This window comes from Lontra canadensis, unplaced genomic scaffold (assembly GCF_010015895.1).
Source record: "Lontra canadensis isolate GAN:19392208 unplaced genomic scaffold, GSC_riverotter_1.0 scaffold34, whole genome shotgun sequence".
Lineage (NCBI taxonomy): Eukaryota > Metazoa > Chordata > Mammalia > Carnivora > Mustelidae > Lontra > Lontra canadensis.
This window is the reverse complement of record NW_022631028.1, coordinates 18531612-18558027: the sequence shown is the minus strand read 5'-3', so window position 1 is coordinate 18558027 and position 26416 is coordinate 18531612. Positions and strand designations below refer to the sequence as shown.

Below are 26416 nucleotides of genomic sequence, written 5' to 3'. Positions count from 1 at the left end.
AAAATAACTTTTCTGGGAAAATCTGGACCACCCTAGAAAAAGAATTCTATATAGTGACATAGAGAGACCCTCTAATGGATGGCCACTTGGATGTCTGACCTAGTCCACCAAAGGTCTGAAGTCTGCAGGGACAGGACTCTGCTGTTTGCATCAAAGTATGTCCAGTCATATTTTAATTTTTAATATATGCATGCATAATTTTAATCAAAATAAATGTAATCGATTATTTGTACCCTTGACCTAGAGATATGACTTCTACTAATCTGTCCAAAGGAAATGATGAAATACTCTCTCAAAAACATACGTTCATTACTGCGGGCAGCCTCAGTGCAGAGCAGCCGGGAACTGTCTGAATAAATGCCAGGGAGGATAGACTGGTAAACAATTAGAATATACTGAGTAAGATTTCCACAAGCACTTGTTCAAAAGAAAATTTAAAAAACTGCAAGAGATTATACAGCTCATATATAAGAAAAAAGCTGCCTAGATGTTGCTTGTACGTGTGTATATACACACAGGAGTATAGAGCCATCTGAGAGCACAGAAAAATAACGGTAATACACAATGTATTGTTAACCTAATATTCCACCTGGAAGACACTGCTGAGATTGAAGAAGTTGCAAAGGTGGCCAGAAGCCAAGTAAAACATGAAAAAAGACAAAACTACATAAATGCGAAAAGTGGATGTTCACTTTAGTATAAATGGAAAAGTGTGGGTTTATTGACAATGATAAACAAGATTAAACCATTTAAAAATACTTATGGCATCAAAAGTGACATGTGAATTACAAAAAGTTGGAGATAAAAAGCAGGAGATTGTTTTGGGGGAAAATCTATGTATGTTTAGAAAGAAGTGCTGGCAAACATTAACCCAGAATTTTATGCTATCTCTGAGTGTTGGGATTGCAAATTTTATAGGAAATTATTTAACCTTTATTCTTTCTAGATAATCATGAGACAAAGTAAACTTAATAGCTCCTTTCAATAAAGAGCAACAACAAAAAAAACTTTTCCTTTTTCCTTTTTCCAGTAGATATACAGTAGCTAGGTATTATTTTTATAATCAGAATAAAGTATTCCAGAAAAAGGATTCACCCTTGTCTTAAATCCAAATTATCGGTACCCATGACTTACTTTGCATTTATTTTAGCTTTAAAATATAGACATTACTGTCTTCTCACTGCCATTCTCTTACAAAATATTTGAAGTTAATGTTCTAAAAAATCTCAAATTTCCCATTTACAGTGTAAATCTTCTGAAAAAAATAAATAATATAACACTGTGAGTTAACAGTACTCTTCAGACATCCATGTATTTAAGATCATGTTTTGGAAGGAAATTATATATGTACTTAAATGTTATCACTAGTTATCAAGAACTATTTCTGCTATCACTGCTATGAATCACAGTATGCAATAATATTCAGCACACAAACCCCAAAACAAAAGAATGAGCATACTTATTGAGCAGATTGCATGCATTTTTACATCCTAAATTAAAACTTCACATTACCTACAAGTCAGGAGTATTAAAAAAAATTAGTCAGCAGAGCTATTTGTGGTAATTTTTTATGTGACATGTACAATGTATGTGGAGATAAACACAAAGCCACACTTATCAATGTATTACCTCTAGGAAAATATATAAAATATTTATGAAAAGCATTTATGAGATAAGAAAGATATCAACAGAGATGAATAAGATACAAGCCAAAAAACAAAAAAACAAAAAACCACCAAAACAGCAACAACAACAACAAAACAATGACCCAAGAGTAATATTATGAAAACAAAATCTTTTAAACAACTATAACTCAAAGTGTAGATGAAAAATGCCCTAAGAGCAACACTGGAGAATTTTTAAGGAGAGAAGTAATACATTTAAGGGGTCACCAGAAACAGTTTCATGTAGAAGGGCATGTTCAAGTTAGACTTTGAAAAACAGACAATTTCACAAGTAGAGAAGGAGAGAAAAAACACCATGAATAAAGGCCATGAGGCAAAGCAATCAGGACTGTGCGGGACCAGAGCCATGTATTCTGGGTGTGGTAGTGGGTGAGTGGAAGTGGGGTCTAAATGTTAAATTAGGAACACATTGTAAAGCATTGTGAAGTCCAGACAGAGAAGTTTGTATTTAAATTATTAAATGGAGTTCATTAGCATAGTGACTTTACTCATTCATTTATTCAGTACTGTTCCTTGAGCATTTACTCTGTACCGAACACCATGATAGGAACTGAGGATACAGAAGGAAGTTAAATGAGGCATCAGCTCTGCCCCAGAGATGCTTAGGGACTTGCAGAGAAGGTGGACACTAAGCAAAGGATCAAGTGATGTAAAATAACATCAGTGACATTCACTATGAAGAATGTGCCAAACCTGCATTGTGTAGAGACGTCTTCCTTCAGAAAGCCACACTAGAGATGGCACCATGATGAGAAAGTAAGGCAGGAAAAGCCTTCCAGGTGTGTGCAAGAGAGCACACAAAGACCAGGAACGAGGAAACACAAAACGTGAAGGAGCAGGGAATGAAATAGGTTAAGAACGTTAGGACAAGGCTGGATAACTACAAAAAGAGCTCAGAAGGATTTTCATTTGGAAGAACTGAGGCTCAGAAGCTGGGAAGCAGAAGAGGGCAACAGTGGGGCAACTTCCCAAAGTGACACAGTGGTCATTAGTAAAACACCACACATGTATCTCAATGTCAGGTTTCATTAGCTTTCAGTTGAATAGTCCTGCTACCTGTGATCAGAGCTGAATACTGGGAAAATGATGGATGGATTCAGGGGCAGCATTTAGGGTGCATGCGGAGGAGAGAGACACAGAACTGGGAGGCTTGTGATGAAGACAATGCAGTAATCCAAGCAGGATGCAATAATGGCCTGGGCTCTTAAACTTTCTCTTAATAAATGATACCCACCTTCAAATTAAGTATTATATTTTATCTAAGACAAATACTAAATAACTCCATACAGTTTGCTCACATGAGTGGAGAGATGTAAACTAGCACAAACTCTTTGGAAAACTATAATCATATTGGGACACACCTTGTCCTGGAAAAATCTTTTCTAGGGATTTATGTTAAAAACACATAAGTAAATATATAAAATTATGTAATTCCATATTAACATATAATTGTGTTATATTAATATTATATATCCAACTCTTGCATAGAATATTTATATTAATATGATGTATTTGTATATTTATATTTGGGCACACAGATTTTTGTAAAAGGAAGTTTACCACAGTGTTATTTATGATTGCAAAAGTCTGTAATCAAATGTCAATCAATAAGGGAGCATTTAGATAAATGACAACATGCATGTAAAATGAAATTCTGCCTAGCAATGAAAAGACTGAAGAGATAGGTACTGACATTCATAGACATCCGTGATAAAATAGTAAGTAAAGGCTAGCAGGGAAGAGAATAAGATGTACACACAGTAGGCATCATTGTGCAAAGAGATGCAGACTGCCTCTAGAAGAATATTCAAGAACGTTGTCATTAGCCACTGCATCTAAAGAGAACTTGTTAGCTAAGGGCAGGATGAATGGAACTGTTTTTTATAACCTAGATTTTTAAAGTAGTTTTTTAAGCAGGTGTAATTACTGTTTATTTTAAATAAATAAATATTCTGGAACAAGGTGGTAGTGGGCAGAGAAGAAATCAGGTACATTTGTTTCTGTCTTAGAAACACATTCTGGGCATGTTATTTTCTAGAAACAAAGGTTAACTCTACCTGGCTTGGCCAAGAATGCAAAGAATGAGGGAAAAATGGGGAGTCGAGATTCCAGTCGAATTTTTGACTCTAGGGAGGATCGAGGTAAGAAGAGAGGAAGAAATGAATTAGAGACATACTGGTAGACAAGGTTGGTTTGGAACATACTGGGTCTAAAGCGGTAGCAATACAGCCAGGATTATATGACTTTTTTTTTTTTCTTTCCTTTTACATTAAGAGGAACCATTCTTTGGATTAAAGTCTGTTACATTTGGATATATTTTTAATAAAAGAATCTTTAAAAGGTCTAGTGGTTTTCTCTTTTTACAAGTAATTGAATACATTTATTTTGCTAATAGAGGGGGAAGACATGACAGCAACACAGTGCTGCTCCCATGGTTTGCTATAACTACTCATGTAAGGGAGAAAGCACGAACAGACTTTGCCACTGTGTAATTATAGATTTGCTTCTGTGCTATCTTTTCCCCTTTGTCTGCCAGTATCCTGATCTTTCTGTCTCCTAAAGTTGCAGCATGCATATTAATTAATTTCACCAGTCATCCTTACTTTATATCCTCATCGTTGGCAAAAATCACGACGGCCCTGGAGTTGGGGGTGTCCAGGAGCTGTTTGATAATTCTATCAAAGTCAATAGTTCTGTCTTTGCGTTCTTGGGGGATTCTCACGGACTGTGCAATGCAGAGCCCACCTGTTTAAGAAAAGAAAGCAGAGTGTCAATAAAGTTCCCTCAGACATACCAAAGGAACCAGGGTGAGTAGCTGGGGAGGAGAGAATTTTGAATTCTGAGTGCACAGCACTCCCTTGGTGATGCTGAATGAGGAAGGCTTAAGATGTCATGTTAAGTCCTGAGCTGTTATTCATACTTGGTACACCTTCCATGACATTGCACAGCCTGATTTTCTTAGCACTGCACTTGTAAATGACTAATGATGCCCAGGAACACCAGTGATAACAATTGTGGGGAGGTAGATTTAGGCTGACAAACTGGGTGGGGGAAGGTCTTTATAATGAATGCAATATACCACAAGAAAATTGTAATCAATACACTACAGTAAAAATGTACTGAAAGACATAAAACTCAGGTGAATTTCTGTGGCTTTCCTGGTGTTTGCATTCCCAGGACTTTTTCACCTTCATAGTCATCCCAACTTTTAAAGGTCAGAGCCAATGGAATAAATCTAAAAATAAAACAACAACAAGAACACCAACGACTGTAAATCAGAGCAACAAACTATGAGTGACCACATACAATGTACCCAACCTTCAAATATGTGTTTTATGTATATTATCCCATATTAAAAATTTTAAAAGTTATTTAGTAACATGTATTTTTGGTTAGAACATAAGGGTATTAAATAGAAAAATAGATTTGTTGACTCCAGACTTCTCAGATCTGTGATGATATTAATTATCATTACAAACTTCAAGACAGGGTAACATTTAGCAGTTTACTAAGCAATTGATACAGTCCTCACTACCCCACCTCTTGCTTACTAGCAGCCCCTGGATCTAGTATTTTATAAAATACACTTTAAAAAAAGGCTGGTATAGGTGAAAGGGGTAGAGGGAATACTTATAGAAAGGTAACAAAATCCATCCAATGGACAGAAGACCTAGAGGCCAAGACAAATGGATAAACTTGTTCTTGCAATGTGCTGGAGAGGTAGTTATTATCAAGCTTACACCTCGAGCATGGACAGCTGGGTGAATGGTACTAGACTTCCACAAACAGAAAACTATGAACTCTAATCCAAAGTTGAGCTCCATTACACTTTTAGCTCAATTAGTGTTAGCTCTCTGTAAGTGGCTCTTAATTTTCAGTATGCATAAAATCTCTAATGGTCATTTTTCAAAATGTAGAGTTCCAATAACATTATCAACCAACTTGACCTAATTAACATTTATAGAACAATCCATAGGACAACAGAACAGTAAACATTCTTTTCAAGTGTAAATGGGACATTCATTAACCATACTCTGGGCCATTAAAAAAAAACAATAATAACAAATTTAAAAGCATAGAAATTGTACAAAGTATGTAACCATGCCTAACAGAATCAAACTAGAAATTAATAACACTTGGAAATTTGAAAACACACTTCTAAATAACTTGTGGGTAAAAGAGGTATTGTCAGGGGAAATCTAAAATATTTAAAACTAAATGAAAATGAAAGTGGAACATACAAAATGTATAGATTACAACTAAAGTGGTATTTAGCAGGAAATACATAATCATCAAATGCTTATGTTAGAAAAGAGACAGCCAAAATAGAAACCTAAGCATCTATTTAAGAAATAAGAGGGAAAGAGAGCTAACTAACCACCCTCCCAAAAATGCAGAGAGGCATGATAAAAGAGCAAAAAACAATGAAACCAAAATCAGAAAATATAAGAGAGAAAAATCAGTAAAATTAAAAGCTGCTTCTTTGAAAAGATTAATAAAATAGATAAATCTCTAGTCAAAGCTGACAAAAAGGAAAGAAGTCACAAATTATCATGTCAGGAATAAGAGGGGCTAACCTTACTGACAGATCCCACAGACAGCAAAAGGTTGTAAGGGAATATTATAAATTATTTGATACCAATATATTTAGCAACTTAAATGAAATGGATGAATCTCTTGAAAGACACAAACTATACAAACTGAGGGCAGAGTGGATAATATTAATAGTTCTACATATATTAAAGATAACAAATTCATAGACACAGACACACACTTAAAAAAAAAAAAAAGACCCAGGCTCACATGGTTTCACTGATAAATTCCACCAAACAGTTAAGGAAGAAATAAAACATGATTTAGATATAACTTCTAACTGAAAATAGGAAAGGAGAGAAAATAACTCATTTCATAAGGTAGCTATTACCCTAATACACAAATCAGATGAAGATATTATTAAAAAAGGCCAATATCATTTATGAACATACTTGCAAAACTCATACATAACCAAGTGGATTTCACCCAAGGAATGCAAGTTGATTCATTATTTGAAATTCATTATTTCATTATTCATTATTTGAAAATCAAGCATTATAATTTATATATGCTTAAATTAATAAGAAAAACCATATGATCATCTTAATACATATGGAAAAAGCACTAAACACAATTCAATATACATTCATGATAAAAACTATAACCGAGGATTAGATGAGACCTTTCTAAGCCTAATAATAGTCATCTACAAAAAGCCTAAAATAAGCATCACATTTAATAGTAAGAGATGACAAGGCAATTTTGTCCTATCTTAAAACTCTTATACAACATTGTACTGGATGTCCTTGTCAGAGGAATAAAGAACAAAAAAGAAAAGAAAAGAAACAAAAGACAAACAGCTGGCAAAAAGAAAAAAAAAATTCTATTTGCAGATGACATGATTGTCTATGTAGAATCTTCTAGAATTAAAAGGTGAGTTAAGCACAGTTGTGGGATATAAACTCAAAATACAAAGGTCAATGATGTATCTACAGATCAGCAATGAACAACTAGGATTTTAAAGGAAAAAAATATCATTAACAATATCACCTAAAATGTGGTGTTTATGTATAAATAACAAAATATGTATAGGAGCTATATTCTAAAAACTATAAAACATGGCTGAAAGAAATTTTTAAAAATCATTTAAATAAACTCTCCCCGATTTCATCTATAAATTCAATGCAATGTCAGTCAAAATCTCAGCAAGCTTTTAAAAATATGTATCAATAGCTAATTCTAACAGTTATACCAAAAATGAAAGGAACCAGAGTAGTAAAAACAATTGAAAAAGAGCAACAAAATCGGTGAACTTGAACTACGTAAATTCAAGACTTACTATCAACCCCAAGCTGCAGCTGCAGTAATCAAGAGAGTGTGGGACTGTAAAAAGGACAGACACTTAGGATCAATGGAACAGAAAAGAGGTCCAGAAATAGACCAACACAAACAGAGTCAACTGATTGTTGGCAAAGGTGCAAAGGCAATCAGTGGAAAAAGGATATTCTTTTCAAAAACTGATGCTGAAAAAAGTGATATTCATATATAGAAATAATCTGGACAAATACTTCATCCTGCATGTAAAAATTAACTTCAAATGGATTGATAGACCTAAGTCTAAAATATGAAACTATTAAACATTTAGAAGGAGACAAAGGGAAATCTGCAGTGGTCTTAGCTTTTGTAAAGAGTTTCTGGATATGAGATCAAAAGCACAAACCATAAAGAAAAAAAAAGATAAATTTTATGCAAATTTAAAACTTTTGTTCTATGAAAAATAGTATTAAGAAAATGAAAGCACAAGCCAAAGACTGGGAGATAATCATACGCCTAATCAAAGACTGGTATCTACAGTATATAAAGAACTGAAACTCAGCAATAGAAAAAAAGAGGAAGTAGGCAAAACATCTAAATAGACACACGCACAAAAATAGATGGCAATTAAGCACAGGAAAAGAAGCTCGACACCAGTCATTAGGGAATTGTTAATTAAAACCACAAAGATATACTACTACAATACCTACTAAAACAGCTTTATAAAACAGCAATATCAAATTCTGGAGAAGATGCAGAGCAATAGGAATGTTTGTTCATTGCTGGAAGGGATGTACAACGGTACAGCCACAGTGGAAATCAGTTTGGCAACCCCAAAATGTTAAATATAGAGATAACATAACAAGCAGCAGTCAGTTCCAATCCTAGGTACTTATCCAGATGAATTGAAAGCTTGTGCTCACACAAATGTGCACACAAATGTTTATAGGAACTTTATTCATAATCACTAAAACTGGAAACAACTAAGACATCTGTCAACAGGTAAAGAGATAAACAAACTAGTACATGTTTACAACTGAATCCTACTCAGCAACAAAAAGGAACTGCTGATTTGTGGATGAGCATCAATACATTTTAAAAGCATTTTGCTAAGTGAAAGGAGCCCCACTGAAAAGGCTACATATTGTGTAATTCTGTTCATATGAACTTCTAGAGAAAGCAGAACTGTACGGGTGGAAAATAGATCCTCGGAAGCCAAGGGTTGAGGGGAGGGGTTGAGTACAAAGGGACCCCACAAGAAAACTTGGGGGTAATGGAGAAGTTCCATATGGTACTATGGTAGTAGATGCATGACTCCACAAAACCTTAAAAACAACACACCATGATAACCAGACTTACGCAAGATTTAAAAAATCATCCAGGATGTCAGGGGATCCTAGAGTGGAATGTGGACTGTGACAAATGAATTTAAGTGTATTACTAACATATGAGGAAATTTTACTGATGGAGATGAGTAGAAAATAAGTTGACCTAAGTAACTTAAAAATTGTGTTTTGACTGGAAACTCTAAAGCTAGAGAGTAAAAGAACTGAATGTAAATTGTACTCTGATTTGTATATTGTTTGCAGGGATATGAGTTAGCAATTCTGGAACTGCTTTCCATGCTCGAGTTGAACAAAACAGTAAATAAATTGTAGATAACATGAGCCAGGATTCTCACTGTAAAGAATTTATGCACAAGCAGAAAAGTAAGGCTAGCATGCACCATGTGGTGCCAGAAAGGGTCTGAACTATCCGTGGAAACTCACGTTTTAGATGGATGCTTGTATCCATGGGTTACTACACAATGTCCGCTGAGAGAGCTTAGAAGCAATGACATTCCAGAGCAACCAGCCCTCCTAGGACCCCAGTGTTGGTTTCGAAATCCCAACAAAAAGATGGTTCTTTCTCTTTGAAGAAATGGCTGATTCTAAGGCTAGGGCAGGACAAACACAAGATGAGCCTACAATGTCAGGAAGTAAGAAGAACACAAAGGAAAAAGAAAGTTATGGGCACATCAATAGGATACAGGTGCCACCTAAAAGCGTGTCCAGTGAGCAAAGCTAGAACAATATGAAAAACAAAATAAGTAATGATGGTATTAAGTGATTATCCAAAGAATACAATACAGTCTTTCAGTATGAGACCATACTGAAAAAAAAAAAGACTAAATATATAAATAAGAGAGAAGGAATTAATTTTCTGTACAGAACAATTCCAAGTAATAAATGTAGAAGGAATGAGAGAAATGCAATATCACCCTGAGAACACGATAGTAATAACGCTGCACAAAAGAGGCACTGATAGATGCTCAAGTTAGTGTGGGAAACTGTAAGGAGATGCAGAACATTTATATAGCTTAAATGTTATTTCCCCCCAAATATTTATTAATTACTCTGGTGGTTTTAACATATGCCTACAACTTCTTTGATCCCCTTTCTTCAAAGAGGTGGAGATTAATTCCTCTACCTTTGAGTTAAAGCCAAACTTGGTGACTTGCTTCTAAAGAATATAGGAAAGGAAAAATAGTAACTTTGGAGTAGAGAAATTCCAGACAGTGGATCACTTTAACTGGATCATTAAGTTAACAGCACTACTAAGTAACGAATAAGGTGCTGCTGGCTGATTTCACGTCATCCCTGTGATGACAAGGGCACTCATTTGTGTTTTAGTCCTCCCCCAAACCCATAACCTTTATCTAATCATGAGAAAATATAAAAATTCAAACTGAAGGACATTCTGCAAAACACCTGACTTATGCTCTTCAAAACTATGAAGGTCACAAAATAAAAGACTGAGAAACTGAAAACTGAATTGGATCTTGGGACGGAAAGACATTCATGTAAAAACTAGCAGCATCTGAATAAAATCTGTAATTGAGGTAGTAGTATTTTTTCCATTGAGGTATGTACACTGGCTATTTAAGATATTAATATTCAGGGTAACTTGGGGAAGGGAAGGGTAGAGGGGAATTCTATCTTTGCAACTCCTCCGTACATCTAGAATTATTTTGAGGTATACATATATATGTATACATCTACCTATCTACCTATCATCTACTCATGTAATCTACCTAACTACCCATGTGCCTGCCCAGGTCTTACCTCTGGAACACTTATTTAGTAAGTAGTAAGTAGTACAGCAGGTCCAAGAATTTTAGCAAGAGCTTTAGGTAAGTGATTCTTAGGCATTAGTTCATCTAGAGGACTTGTTAAAACACCCATTTCTGGCCCCACTTGGAGAGATTCTCCTTCAGTGGGTTTGGTAAGGCTTGTGAATTTGTGCTTCTAACAACTTCTCCAGTGATTCTGGTGCTGCTGGTCTGGTGGCAGCCAGAGACCACTGCTCTAAGTGAGACGGCTGCAGGTGGCTAGGGGAGCAGGTTCTGAGAAGCACTGGCTTGGGCACTCCAAACTGACCAGCTTAGGCAGAAGTAGCATACTTGTATACATATTCTAGTCAAACGTTTTTAGAGAGCTCTTAGGAGGGTGAGATAGGGAGAAGGAAGGAAGGGAAGGATCATTATGCTTTGTTACAAGGCTTATAATAATGCAGAGAGAGAGAACAACAGGAGAAATCCCTGGTACTACAGTCTCCATGCCATAATTCCTCCAACTCTGGAAAACATCATGGAGTATGGAGAAATGAACCATCTGCAAACTATCTTGGGGCTGCTAGGGAGAAGAAATGGCTACTTTACCCACCTTCTCAGCAGGAGAAGGGGAATAATTCTGGATGGAAAGCCAGCTTCCCATCAGGATTCAATTATAGCTGAGTGATTAAGCAAATTAGAGCAAACTTCATTTGGTGATGTGATTAGTGGAGGGGCGGTCTGCACTCACGGATTTAGGGCCCACCCAGTGCACACCGGAGGAATCCATGCATGGAGCTTTGCGATTGCAGAAATGAGCTGCTTGCCCCCTATCATACAGAACTGCCCACAGGTGTGCAAAATCAAACAACTCAACAGAAGAGAGAAATTGGCTATTAACATGTTAATGGGAGCGAACATCTTCATAAAGCTAAAATCTTAAAAAAGAAAGAAGATAAGAAAACAAAGGATGAGAGATAAAGAAGCTGTTTTGATCTTCTGTTCTTAGAAGGCTTGAACTGTGCCTCATAGAAAGATGGTCACTTCATTTGCTTCAGATTTATAAGGGAATGTGGTAGATTGAGAATTTTAGGTATATTGCACATACATAACTTCACCTCAAGAATTCAGTCGAAAGTGTATCATGCTAGCAATGTGTCATTGTGAGAAAGTAATGCAAGTCTTATTTCTATTCCAACAAGGAATGAAATGGTCTGCACAGATGCACATGCACGCCCACACACTTGAGGCGTCCTGATAGCAGTTAGCTTATTTTTCAACAATGGTGGTAAATCAGCAGTCTTCATTCTCTGACCTTGACCATCTTTTCTTCCTAAACTGCTGTCCTATTGAATGCTCACTTTCTCTCTATGGTTTGTCTTTCAGCTTAGACCCTCACAGTGGATTCAGCTTGCCTGCTGTTAACATCTCGGATGTAATTGTGGCCACCAAAGCATACAGGCAACCTATATCCAGAAAAATATTTGTTCAACATCAAGAGCTTAAGAATCTCACTTGTGAGGGGCATTTCATAACTCACATGAAAAGTAACTGGAGTTTTATGGTGCAGGTTGGCATTGCAACTGCCAAATTAATTTTCACTTCTGTGGGGAGTAAACATATAGGAAAAAATGAACAGTTTCATCATAAATGGTGCAAATGAAGAGGCATGTCACAGACAGGATAACACCATTCATGACATGCCAGCTTTATCTAAGAAAGCCCACTGTCAGTGGCTTGATGGGGGAAGATACAAGCCACTGAGGTAACGGAAAGAATTTCAGAGTCCCGGAAATCAATCTGCTTCTCAATTTGAAGCTAGAAACTGGTCAGTTTTCTGTCTGCCCATGGTAGTTAGCAATCTGTAACAGCAAGAAGAACATCAGAAGTTAGACCACAAATGACTTCCATTAGAAATATTTTTCTCTCTCAAATGAGAATGGATACTTTTCCATCTAATAAGCAGAAACAATAGGAAACCATTTAACATTTGCTGCTCAATCCTGTCAGAGGTTATACATGATACAGTTCTACTGATGATTTGCTCTATTATTTAGGTCTGCCAATTCAATTTAGAAAATATTTATTGAGACTCTTGTGTGAAAGGCTCTCTAGGATTTTTTATAGGAATAATATATGAGAGCAAAAGGAGCCTGAGAAATAATCTCATCTAATTCCCCATTATGAGGGGAGAAACTGAGGTCCAGAGGGTTTAACAGTGATACCAGCAATCATAGTTGAAGGATTGGAAATCACTGAATTCTATGTGTCATATACCATTCTAATGTGTTACGTTACTGACAGAGTCCATGGTCATACAACCATATGAGGCAGGTGTGCTAACATCCCCATTTAGACAGGAGGAAACAGAGGCATTCTGAAGTTTAGTAACTCATCCCAGACCATAAATTTAATGGCAGATAAGTACTACAATTTTCACCTTCATGCTAAGTGATGATACAGCATTCTGGTCCAAATCAAGAGGAGGAGAGGAGGGCAAATGTTATATAAGAAAAAAAAAAAAAAGTGGACATCTTGTTAGAGGAATCATCAAAGGCCTTATGGAGGAACTTAAGTCTTACATGGGTTGTTTCACATCTGGGGGATAGAAGAGGGCATCAGTGGAAGAATGGAAGAATATGTAATGAAGGGAAGAGAGAGATCAACTGGAAAGGTAATTTTGGATAAAACTGTCCAACTGTCCATTCCCTTTCTTTGCTGACAGATACCTGGTGCTAAGGGAAGTCAGCTAGCCATTCCCAAGCATCGACCCATCATTGATCACCATAAAGGTGTCTATTCTGTTTTCAAATCTCTAACTTCTTTTCCAATAGGAATGACCTTGTTACTCATGAAAGAGACCACACTTTTCTGGGGACAATTCTGAAAAACTAAAACTGACGGGGCTGTGGGGTTAGAGGGGGTGAGGGAGAGAGAGAGAGAGAGAAAGCCTGTGCTTCCTCCAGCATTTTGGATATCATGTCTGGAACATTTATTGTCCTTTCAGCATCACTGAAAAACATGAAAAATGATGAAAATGAACACAGTAAAAATAGTAAAACAGAAAGCTAGAACCAGAATCCCTGAAGTCATGCATCCTTGGGCAGAAGAAATAGTGTCAGTAACCACTGACTCAGGGACTTCCTGATACAAACCAACTTTTTAATTTAAATTACCAGCAGTAGGTTTATGTTATTTGCAATTGAATACATTACTAATTTATCCTTGCCTTCTAAGAATTCTCATCCTTATATAGAATGGGGAGAAAATTCCCAGAGTGAAAGAATTTCAAGGAAACATATCAAGCAGAAGAGAGACGAGGGCTCACCATGGCAGTAGAGAAGCTGGGGGAAAGGGACTGACTGGCACCTGCATGTATTTGTGGATGAAACTTTTAGGTAGGAGAGGGAAACAAAGGGAAAGAGTAAGGATTCCCATGGAAATTAGAAACAGTACCCAGGATTGGAGGAGGGTTGAGCAAAGATAAGGTGATGGAGGCATATCTGGTGGAAGCCTGGGAGTTATGACTTCAGGGTTCTTGTTTTTCTTAGCCATCAACTCTCTATTTAATCTTTTTTTTTTTTCTGTGTAATATTTGAGATATCATTGTCCTTTTCAGGATTGAGAAGGGGGAGGAAGGAATGGAGGAAGACAGGAAACAAGGACAGATGAACACCCCAAGAAAATGCTCAGCTGCCAGAGTATAAACAGCATTTTGGGGAGCATGGAGAGATTAACTTGCCTGGAGCAAAATAGGATAAAATGCAATAGTTAGACTGGTGGGGTTGGGGTTGTATGGCACAAGACTCTATAACAAGAAACTCAAGGCTTGGGCAAGAAATGTTCTGTTTATGGCCTGCCGGTGAGGAGGGAGCAGAACTCATGTGCTACCTATACACAGTAATTCGACCTTATTCCATCACGTCTTTCAGCCAAGTGATGTCAGACAGCAAGTCTCAGTTAAATATGTTCAGGAATTTCAGTGGCTTCATTTTGCCTGAGAAGAACTTGCATCTTACTTTGAGAGACATGGAAACTTGAAGCAATCTTGAACAGAACCATGTATATTCTAGCTGACTTGATCTTAGAACAACCCTCCCATGGTAAAGATGGTGAAAATGGTATAGAAACAGGAAGTGACTGACCAACTTGGCACCAGAGCTGATGCTCTGCAATTAGGCTTTTTGATTCTTGATTTGATAATCTTCTGGCTGGTGATGTTACCCTGTGGGTTGCTTTATTTGCCATTTTCACAGCCAAGCATTCATTCACTCTATTAAATAAAATATTTACTAAGCATCTGCCATTTTTTTTAAAGACTTTATTTATTTGAGAGAGGTAGAGAGAGCACAAGTAGGCAGAGCAGCAGGTAGAGGGAGAGGGAGAAGCAAGCTCTCTGCTGAGTAGGAAGCCCAATGCAGAGCTTGATCCCAGGACCTTGGGATCATGACCTGAGCTGAAGGCAGATGCTTATCCGACTGAACCACCCAGATGCCCCAGCATCTGCATGTTTTAAGCACACTCTTAGTTGCTAGTGATATAGAAATCAAAACAAAAGACAAATATTCTACTCGTTCACATGAGGATACATACTAATAAGACAACTTTTCTTTCTAATTCTCTTTCAGAACTGTGCTGGCCTCTGAGAACCCTCTAAGTTTAGTTTACAACCAAAATCCCAACATGGAACTAGTTTTTCTCAACAGCTGGCATCTTGGCAGGTTGTGAGTGAGTTAATCGAGAAAGTGCTCTGATTCAGGAAGCTTTTAGAAGGCAAGTTGTTCCTTTCCTGGAACAAGAACTAAGAAATTGGCTGATTATTTCCCGTGACTGCTTTTCCCTGTGCCTTGAGCATGCTCAGGGGTCAGAATCAATTGTCACTTGTCTCCAAGCAGCAACTCTGTAAGTATATCCCACTATGCATCTCTGGACAAAAACAAAGGAGGTCAACTCATGAGTCTAAAACATGACTGATATTTCTGAACTACTGTTTGCATTTGTTCAGTTCTCACTTGGGTGTTTGGTCAAAATAAAGCAATGAAGCAGGCCAATTTCATGATTGATTTTAAATCTTGAAAACAAGGACATAATAGGATATCATATCTGTGTGGGAATCCATCCAGAGAATTCAAATTTAGTGGAAATTTAGGGCAGGCATACACACATGTACACAAACACACACATACACACACACAAACTAGTTCATATTCTTAGGACAGTAGTTCTAAAGATAGGCTCTTAGCTTTGTGAATTCTTTGTAATCTGTGTGTGTATTTCTTGAGGTACTATACTCTAGTAATTAAAAAAAAATCATTTCCATACTATTCCATGAATAAATTAATAAGGGATTTCTGTCATTCTTCATTGGTCATTTCACTAATTGGTAACTATCTTTTCCCCAAAATAATCCTTTTTATTGGTCCAAAGCTTTTTTAATTCATCCATTCTTTTTTGAATGCCACCAAGTATTATAAGACATAGTGGAAGTACTTATAGATGAGGGGACAAAAGCTTGGAAATTAAGCCTATTTGCACAATACTATATAGTTAAGTACAGTACCAAGAAAAAAACTGAGAGTTCCTGACCCTTCATCCAGAGCTATTTCCCTCCCTGCTCTCAGGAATTCTGATGAGATTTCCTCCACCTCTGGGTCCCTCACTCTCTCCTCTATCACATTTCTCTCAATCAATCTATCAAATAGAAGAAATGGGATGCTGATAGCTCCTATGACCTTCTAGTCTATCAAACTCTCCTGAAAAATAAACATTTTTGTGAACACGTTTACATTAATGTCTCCTCATTTAATGAATCAGTGCTGATGTAGGAAAGTCATTAAGGTTCAAAGCCAATGGTCAAGAAAGAATTCTTGAGATGTCTTGGTGCAAAAAGGTGGTTTTATTAAAGCACAGGGACAGGACCCTTGGGCAGAAAGAGCTGCACTGGGGTCATGAGGAGTGGCCCATTGTATACTTTCAAGTTGGGAGGGCCTTTAGGGATAGTGTAAGTCTCCAAGAAAGTTTAGAAGCAATGTTTCCATGACCTGAGGGGGCTAGCTATTTGGAAAAAGGTCATTTATTTACCATCTAATGAGATCTTAGTTATGAGACCCTTCAGATGTATATTGGTGGGCCATATGCTTGGGGATGATTGCCAACATTTTTCTTAGGGGGTTTAGAGATAAAGGAAATTTCTAAAGGAATATTTATATGTTAAAGTAGACTTATAGGATTATGCCTCGATCAGAAAGGATGAATACCCAACTTTTGTATCAACATGGAGGGGACTGGAGGAGATTATGCTGAGTGAAATAAGTCAAGCTGAGACAGTTAATTATCATATGGCTTCACTTACTTGTGGCGCATAAGGAATAACACGGAGGACATTGGGAGATGGAGAGAAGTGAGCCGGGGGAAATAGGAGGGGGAGACAAACCATGAGAGACTGTGGACTCTGAGAAACAAACTGAGGGTTTTGGAGAGGAGAGGTAAGGGGGGTTGGGTGAGCCTAATGATGGGTATTAAGAAGGGCACATATTGCATGGAGTACTGGGTGTGGTGCATAAACAATGAATTTTGGAACACACACACACCGAATAAAATTTAATTAAATAAAAAAAAAAAAGGAGACTTACTGGATCCTTGCTGGGGTGGGGGTAGGGGAGATGGGGCTAGGATTACCTTTGGCCCTTAGAAAAATGTTAACATTGAGGCCATTGAGTCCACAGAGGAATGTCACTCGGCCTATTTCAAAGACTTATCAATGGGCTGTATGTAGTAAGGAAATTTAATGATTTTTCTTCTGCCTTTGTTTCCTACATCAAGTGCCAGATATTTTAACCCAATATCTTCAAACAATATCTTCCCTTTTGGTATATCCTTAGAGGATTAAAAAAAAAAAATGATTGAGTCTTATCTTGTCAATAGGAAAAGAATAGTTTGTACTTAGATCTCTAGGCTTGGTCTTCATGATTGATAAGATGTTTAAATACACATAATTCAACTTTGTAAAGAAATATAAAGAAAGCATTACTTTTATATGAGTAACCCCATCGATTTGGATAGCAGTTTGCCACACTGGATGACAAAATTATAATTATATGATATGATTAGCTATCATTGAAATAGTGACCTCTACATGTAAATGATAAATTGAACTTTAAGAATTATGCTACTTCAGCAATGGCCACGGTTGCCAAACTGTGGAAAGAACCAAGATGCCCTTCAACGGGCGAATGGATAAGGAAGATGTGGTCCATATACACTATGGAGTATTATGCCTCCATCAGAAAGGATGAATACCCAACTTTTGTAGCAACATGGACGGGACTGGAAGAGATTATGCTGAGTGAATAAGTCAAGCAGAGAGAGTCAATTATCGTATGGTTTCACTTATTTGTGGAGCATAACAAATAGCATGGAGGACATGGGGAGTTAGGAGAAGGCAGTTGGGGGAAATTGGAAGGGGAGGTGAACAATGAGAGACTATGGACTCTGAAAAACAATCTGAAGGGTTTGAAGAGGTGGGGGGGTGGAAGGTTGGAGGAACCAGGTAGTGGGTATTAGAGAGGGCACGGACTGCATGGAGCACTGGGTGTGGTACAAAAACATTGAATACTGTTATGCTGAAAATAAATTTAAAAAAATGATTTAAAAAAAAAGAATTATGCTACTTTTCACATGTTTTTCTATAGCTCTCTTTCTCTTCCCCTTAGTATCTCTGCTAAGATATATCAGTACTGCTGCAAACTGTTATTCTTTTAACAGTTGGAATAATACACATATCAATAAAATACATATTTAAAGAATTTGAACATCTATCATTATTAAATAATTCTTGCTACTTACTAATATTTATGTCCAAACCAAAGAAGTGGAAACACACTGAATCTGATATTTGGTGGCTTTAGAAATGTGTCACCCTCACCATTTTTCACAAAGCCCAGAAAAAAATATTTTCCCTCCTCATTGAGAAGTATGGCACTTGAAGCTTTATGCCATCTGACACTTCTTTAATCACAAGAGGTAGATGAAGATGCTGGTTAACAGCACAATCTTCACCTATATGACCAAAGCAGGTAGCTTTGTATAAATGCTTCCCAAGGCCCAGGAGATGAACTGAGCTATTGACAGTAAGGAGCAATGAATTCGATGAACTTTTCAAGGGTCTTAGAGTAAGGCATTTGAAGTAGACTCCTTCAACTTTCAATTGGTCTGCCTTTGGAGAAATCTTGTTTCCTTCCTTTATATTTTCTTTAGAGAATTCCCATAAGAAGTCATACTACAAAATGGGCCAATAAGTTGGAAAATTCTATACTTTCTGAGTTCTTAGGTCACTTAAGAGTTTAAAGAATTTATCCTCCAGATATGCTCATTTATTATTTGCAAATGAGATAAGAGCTTACTGAAAGGATTCTTCTGGAAATCAATCTCCTTCCACAACATCAACCATGCTGGTTCTAGAAGGGGCTTAAGTCCTCTGTCTAGAAATCAGGAAACAGATTCCTCTATAATTATCTTCCAAGTGATTTACCCAAAGCTGCACCTGATAAAGACAAGGTTCTATTCTGGGAAGGTGCTATTAGTGTTAAATCAAAATGACTTGTTTTTCACTGTATTTGCAAATATACTTATCTTTTGTGACATAATCACTTTTTTATTAGTTGATAATAGCAATGACAAATCTCCATTCTCAGAGTATATTCAAAAGAGAAATAAATAAAATCACACCTTTAATGACCTCAATATAAATTTGATCAACCATTTGCAAGTCTTGAAAGAAGAGAAGGCATGTAAGCAGATATCCTCAAATCCTAAAAAAAGACAGGAATGATTAAAGAAAACGTGATCAGCTTTTAAAGCTTTATGTTTTGGGTCACCAAAAAAAGTATCATTTTCACCTTTGACTTCTATATATTCTCAAAGGGTGATTGAGATAAAGTAAAATACATAAAAATTAAGTGTTATGTACCATGCATGAAAATAGAACCAATGATTCTGAAGAAGCTGGGCCTAGAAATAAATTGCTTCTGATAAACTGAGTTTCAGGCTGGTATGAGAGCAATGCCTATAAAAAAAGATGTTGTAGAATAAATATTTGTAGCCATCACATGATTTCTACCCAGAGTGAGAAATCTGCAATGACAAATCCTCAGGATTATCAACTGGCCCAACAAATGACAAATGACATCTTGAAATGTGATTGCACAAAATACATTCTAATAAATGGAACGTTAAATGTTTAGTGTAAAATATTAAGAAAACACATGTAATCTTACGACAGAGACTATGGGTCTTAATTTAGGTTGAACCTTTGTGATTATGTGAGCTCTGAGCATTCCCTAGAGGGGAAGGCACACATTTTTTCTCATTCAAATATCTTAATTAGAAGTTAGGATCAGATCCAGGTTGCTACCTTTTTGACAGTGCTGTGACTTGAAGGAACCAAAGGAACACACGTCTAAAGGATATGCTATATTCACACATGGTTTGGTTTCAACCAATGTTACCTGCAAAAGAAGCCATATGGACCTGGGCTCCAAAAGCTTTATCCACACTAAAATCACCCTTGGGCTTCAGGAATTACTTTAAGAGGTAAATGGGGGGAGGAAAAATCCATAAGGAAAGATGCTAACTAGAAAGGTACTCATACATAAAGAATCAATAATTATTTTCGTCCCAGTCCAAAGTTAGTTTGGCTTACCAACAGGGGATAGATATCACACGGCAGTCAAAAAAGGCAAAATACTACCTGAAAGTACAGGCATCTATAATTTCAGCAGGCCCTTGAATATATACTTAACCTAGCCTGGCCCTCTGGGATATAGGAGTTTATATATAGATATTGCAAGTGTATGCATACTATGCCATATATATCATCCCCAGTTTTACTATATGTATGTTTGTGGACTACCTCCCCTTATAAATTATGGTGTTGCACTCTTGAAAGGGAAAGCATACTGATAAACATGGAAGGTTTATGTTATATTAGACTCTATTTGGTACTCATGTATAATCTTTATTCAGTAAGATGACACAAAACACTACAGGTTAAACCTGAGATAAACCAAGATGGCATAGTGGGAATAGTCAGGCAATAAGATGTGCAATGTCTGGAGTGGGAATTTAAAAAAAGAAACCATTAAAAGTCATCTGCTTTTTATTACAACCATATGATAGCAATTCTAAAAAATAACAGGTAAAAAAAATTACTTTTTGCCCCCAAAATGTTGGTTGATCTATGTCAGGAGTTGGCAAGCTCTTTCTATAAAGGGCCAGGTGGTAAATAATTTTAGACTTTGCAAGCTGCAGAGTCTCTGTCATAGCTACTCAACTCTGTTATAGCAGAAAAATAGTCAATTTCCCTAGAAAATACATTTAAAAAGTGGTCAATTAAAAAGATATTTATAAAAACAGGCACTTGAACAAATTGGTCTTGAAGGTCAAAGTTTAGTGAATTCTGGTTCAAGTTTTAAACAATCACTATAGTTACTACTGACTTTTATATGTGTGTGTGTGTGTTCTAAATTCTAAATTACCACCATTTTCATGATGTATCATTTGACAAACATTTTATTCAACATGTAAGTGAACCCGGAGACCCAAATTATGCAGTTGGCCTCTGACACGTGCAGATTCAGTACACACTCTCATTTCAAGAGTAAGTTCCTAACGCCTGTAAGTCATTCAAGCTCACATCAGGCATAGTTCATCCCTCCAACTCCTACAGTATTGCATATTCTTGCATTTAAACAGTGCATTTGCAGTAATCACTGATAGCACAGTGATTGCAAAGATGAAGAAATAACACTGAATATTTTGATTCTGTTAATTATTCTAAAGCAGTGGATTAATGTCAATAATTGACATCAGTTACCATTTTATCTGTTTTTACAGAAAATGATGTTACAAAATATAATAAGCATTTAAGATGAAGTTGTTGACAAAGGAGAATTATGGACGCTATGACAATTTCTGAAATATCAATGACACAGGAATTTCATTAATTTTGGCCAAACTTATGCTTATCTTCAAGAATTTTCCAAATTTTGTATCTGTTGCTTCTTATAAAAAATAAACTTTTAAAAATAAAATTAATAAAAAAAATTTTCTTTGATCAACTTTGAACAAATATAGATTGACAAATCTGGCTAAGTTGTCCACTGAACATGCAATAGGTAAAGAACGACTTCTACAAAGTAGTTGACAAATTTACAGAAGTCAAAGCCTACAAACAAAAACTATGATATTACTTGTTACTGTAACAAGCCAACCAATATGGAGATATAATGTTTTTCCCTTATTTTTATTTTTATTTATTTATTTATTTATTTATTTATTTATTTTTAAAATTTCTTTTCAGTATAACAGAATTCATTGTTTATGCGCCATACCCAGTGCTCCATGAAATACATGTCCTCCATAATACCCACCACCAGGTTCACCCAACCTCCCACCCCCTGCCCCTTCAAAACCCTTAGATTGTTTTTCAGAGTCTATAGTCTCTCATAGTCTCTCATAGTTCATCTTCCCCTCCAATTTCCCTCAACTCCCTTCTCCTCTCCATCTCCCCATGTCCTCCGTGTTATTTCTTATGCTCCACAAATAAGTGAAACTGTATGATAATTGACTGACTCTCTCTGCTTGACTTATTTCACTTAGCATAATCTCTTCCAGTCCCATCCATGTAGCTACAAAAGTTGGGTATTCATCCTTTCTGAGAGCCCAGATATGGACCCTCAGCTCTATTTTTATTTTTTTAAAGATTTTATTTATTTGACACAGAGAGAGATCACAAGTAGGCAAAGAGGCAGGCAGAGAGAGAGGGAGAAGCAGGCTCCCCGCTGAGCAGAGAGACTGATGCAGGGCTCAAACCCAGGCCCCTGAGATTGTGTCCTGAGCCAAAGGCAGAGGCTTCACCCACTGAGCCACTCAGGCACCTGTTTTTCCCCTTTTAAAAAAGATTATGTGTTTAAAATTTATCTCTTCCAAATCCCTAGTCTGAAATTTTTGTGTATTTATTTATGTATAGTTTTATTACTAACATGAACATACATATGAAATGCAATAAAATAAGATTTTTACCACTTGCATTTTCCCCATTACCAATATTACTATTTTTCACTTCATGATTATTATTGAAAATAACTTTATCATACATGAGAGAGAAGTTGCTAAAAATTATTTACTTTGAGAGTTAAACAGGTTAAGTATGCCCCTGGTAAACAGTACTTTTGTTTCATAAATGGAGGAAGAGGTGAGAAGTTGATTTGCCCAAGACCAGCCAGGAGGTAAATTAAGCCTTATTTCAAAATTAGGCTTAATTATATACCACAAATATCCTATTATTTCATAACAGACATCATATAACAATGACCGTGGCTTAGAGTAAACCTGAGCTAGAAGAAGAAAAGCTGCCCTAGGATTCTTAGCCAGCGCTCTATTGAAAGTAGGATTACATCTAAATTGTAATAAAGAGGTAGAAGGGGAGAAAACTTTTAAACTCCAACCTCTCCCAAACTAGATTTCTCTATTCTAAGAGATGACATATTCCATCCTATTAATTATGTGAGATAGTGCTGATATTTTAGTAATATATCTGTCTATATATTTCTGATTGTATCTGTTAATATGTTCATATTGACTGTTAGCATTGGTTCTTTGCAGTAGTGTGAAGATCCCAGAGAGAGCGCATGTACACACAGTGACACACATACCATATACATATATCACATACATCACACATATATGCAGCACACACACGTGGCATACATAGCACACACCACACACACACCACATACCACACACATCATACACCACACACCCCTCACTCCTGAAGCTAACCACTCTGGTACTTTGGTAATCAGCATTTTGTAACTATGTTTATCTGTGATTACGAGTATTGTGATTTTGACTTAGCTAATTAAACCTGGGGAAATTAGTGTGTTTCTCTCAACTTCCTTCAAAGCTCATTTTTCTATCACAATCTAATTGAGTTATTAGGCTGCAATAGAGACAAATTAAGATTCCCGATTATGTTTTCCTCTCTCAGGAAAGATACTGACACTGCAGTTCCAGTTATATTTGAACTGTCACTGTAGAAAGGTATAGACAGCACTTTTAATTGCAAGACCTAATCTTCTGAATTGGTTTGATTAATATGTTGCTGGAATCAGCTTTCATATAAATGGGTTTTGTTTATAATTTTAAAACAAAATACTAGGTTAGGAGCCCATATATTTCTTTCAAAAGAAAAATAAAACAAAGAAAACTTACTAAAGTGTTTTATGTGTGTCAATAATTCTTTGTGAAATGTTTAACTGCCAGTACAAATCCATGTGTAGAACCTGAAAGAATCTTCCACTGATTTGGCTGAAGTAGCCTAGATTTGTATAGTCAACTGAAATGGTACTAATGATAAAAGTATTTCCACCATATGATGTACCAAAGCCTTTATTTTTTTTAAGATTTTATTTATTTATTTAGTTATTTATTTGTCAGAGAGAGGGAGCACAACAGGGGGAGCAGCAGGTAGAGGGAGAAGCAGGCTCCCTGCTGAGCAAGGAGCCTGACTCTCAACTCTATTCCAGGATCCTGAGATCACAACCTGAGCCAAAGGCAGACATTTAACTAACTAAGCCACAAAAGTGCCTCTGTACCAAAGCCTTTACACTTAAATCTTATTTACTCAACCAAATGATACTCTAAACTCTTTTCTCTGGTTTGCATTTAACAGTAAATCTTAGAATTTCCCTCATTTTCTTGTGTGTGTTTTTTTTAGAATCAAAAGTACTCTTTCATACCCATTAAACCAACATCCCTAATGAAGAACAGGGCTTATCCTCCTTATATTATTTACGTATTTTCATAGGACCTTAGTGTTTACTTTTATTTTCTATTGATAATAATAATGATATTAGTAATAACCAAAAATTAAAACCCTCATCAAAAGTACTTAATATGTGCTAGGCTTTGTGTCAAGTATCTTATGTGCATTCCCTAATTTGAATTCACAGTTTTATGAGATTGATTCTACTCTTGCCCAACAGATGTGAAAGCTAAAGCACAAAGAGATCAAATACATTTTTATAGGTCATGTAGCTATAACATCAGCAGTCTAACCCAGACTGTCTGACTCTAGAATCCATGTTATTAACATTTCCCAAAATACAGAACTTGGAATTAGAGAGATTAAAATCTAAAAGAGTAAGTGGTTGGTCCAAGATGTGAATGTAACTTTCTTAATATACCAATCAGAATTAAAACAGAAGAATAAAGTAATCTGCATGCCATTACAGTAATTTGAGATTAAGTCCAATAAGGAAAACCTAGTCCTAAACCTAGTCCTAAATCTAGGCCCATATTTTCCAAAGTCTAGGAGATCTAAAAAAAAAAAAAAAAAAAAAAAAAAAAATAGTAATGGGGACAAATACATTTGGACATTATTATACAGTATATCTCATTCTCAGAGCTTCATAATGTGATTTTAATATATTCTCAGGGCTTCATAATGTGATTTTAAGACTTTGAGAAGTCCTGCAGAACAGACATTTTCTAATTTATATTTAATTAGTGTTACCCAAATTTACTAGGTCAAAGATCCTATTAGTGAAAGCAGAATAATGACACCCTGAAGATGCCCAGTTTTCAATTCCCAAGGCCTTTGATTAGATTGTGTTTTATGAAAGGGAAAATTAAGTTGCAAGTGGAATTAAGGTTGCTAACCAACTGATCTTAAGATGTGAACATTATTTTGGCTGTCTAGTGAGACTATAGTATTCACAAGGGTCATTGTAAGTGAAAGAGGGAAGCAGAATCATCAGAGTCAGACAGAGATGTGAAGATGCTAGACTACTGGCTTTGAAGATATAAAGTGGACATGAGCCAAGAAATGGGATCAGCCTCTAGAATCTGAAAGACATAGGAATATCTTCTTCTTGAGTGTTCAGAAGGAATATAGCTTTTTTGGCACCTTGATTTTAGATCACTGAGACCCATTTTGAGCTTCAGACCTCCAGTATTTTAAGATCATATATCTTATGTTGTATTATAAGCCAATAATTTAAGGTAATTTGTTATAGCAGCAAATATGAAACTAATACACCATTTTCTCTTCTAACATCCATTGTCACTTTGAAATACTGATCTAGTCCATCATCCTGGCTTGAAGAGACACATCTTATAAGCACAAGGATCATGAAATTACGATGTTTTAATGTAGCACTTCTCAAATTATAATATGTGTAGGAATTATGTAGGTACATTTTTAAAACACAGATTCTGATTTAGTGTATCTTGGGTGGGGCCCCAAATTCTGTATTTCCAACAACTTCCAAGGTGATCCTGAATCTGATACTGGTCAGATGTTCACATTTAGAGTAGTAAAGATTAAAGAATACCTGGGAAAAAAAGTCCCCAGCCTTCTTCAGAAAATTTTAGTAAAAGGAATTCCACGAAGTTTCACAAAGGAAATGTCTGGCTTCAAATAGATGATCTTGGAAATAGGATGCCTGGGTGGCTCAGGGGGTTAAGTGTCTAACTTTGGCTCAAGTCATGATCTCAGGGTCCTGAGATCAGGTCTCATGTCAAGCTCCTTGCTCAGCAGGGAATCTGCTTTTCTTTCTCCCTCTGCACTTCCACGCCTCCTGCTCTCTCTCAAATAAACAAAGAAAATCTTTAAAAAATGATCTTAGATTTGTAAGTATTGCCCCATCCATCAGTATTTATGACAAAGAAAAATTTCTAAGGAAAGGGAGATAGAGGAGAAAAGTCACAATTCATTGAGGTCTCCCCTCTG

The 26416-nt window shown here is 36.3% G+C and overlaps 1 protein-coding gene across 5 annotated transcripts in view; it reads right to left on the bottom strand.

Annotated features, from left to right (window-relative positions):
• Positions 1-26416, bottom strand: part of GRM7 (glutamate metabotropic receptor 7) — an 874189-nt gene that overhangs the window by 438446 nt on the left and 409327 nt on the right. For all 5 annotated transcript variants that reach the window (XR_004383852.1, XM_032867455.1, XM_032867457.1 and 2 more), the window contains exon 3: positions 4289-4430. Coding sequence is in view for 4 of the 5 variants with exons in the window: in XM_032867455.1 (XP_032723346.1) it covers positions 4289-4430 (142 nt within the window). In the remaining variant the exon portion in view is untranslated. The remainder of the gene's footprint in view (positions 1-4288; positions 4431-26416) is intronic.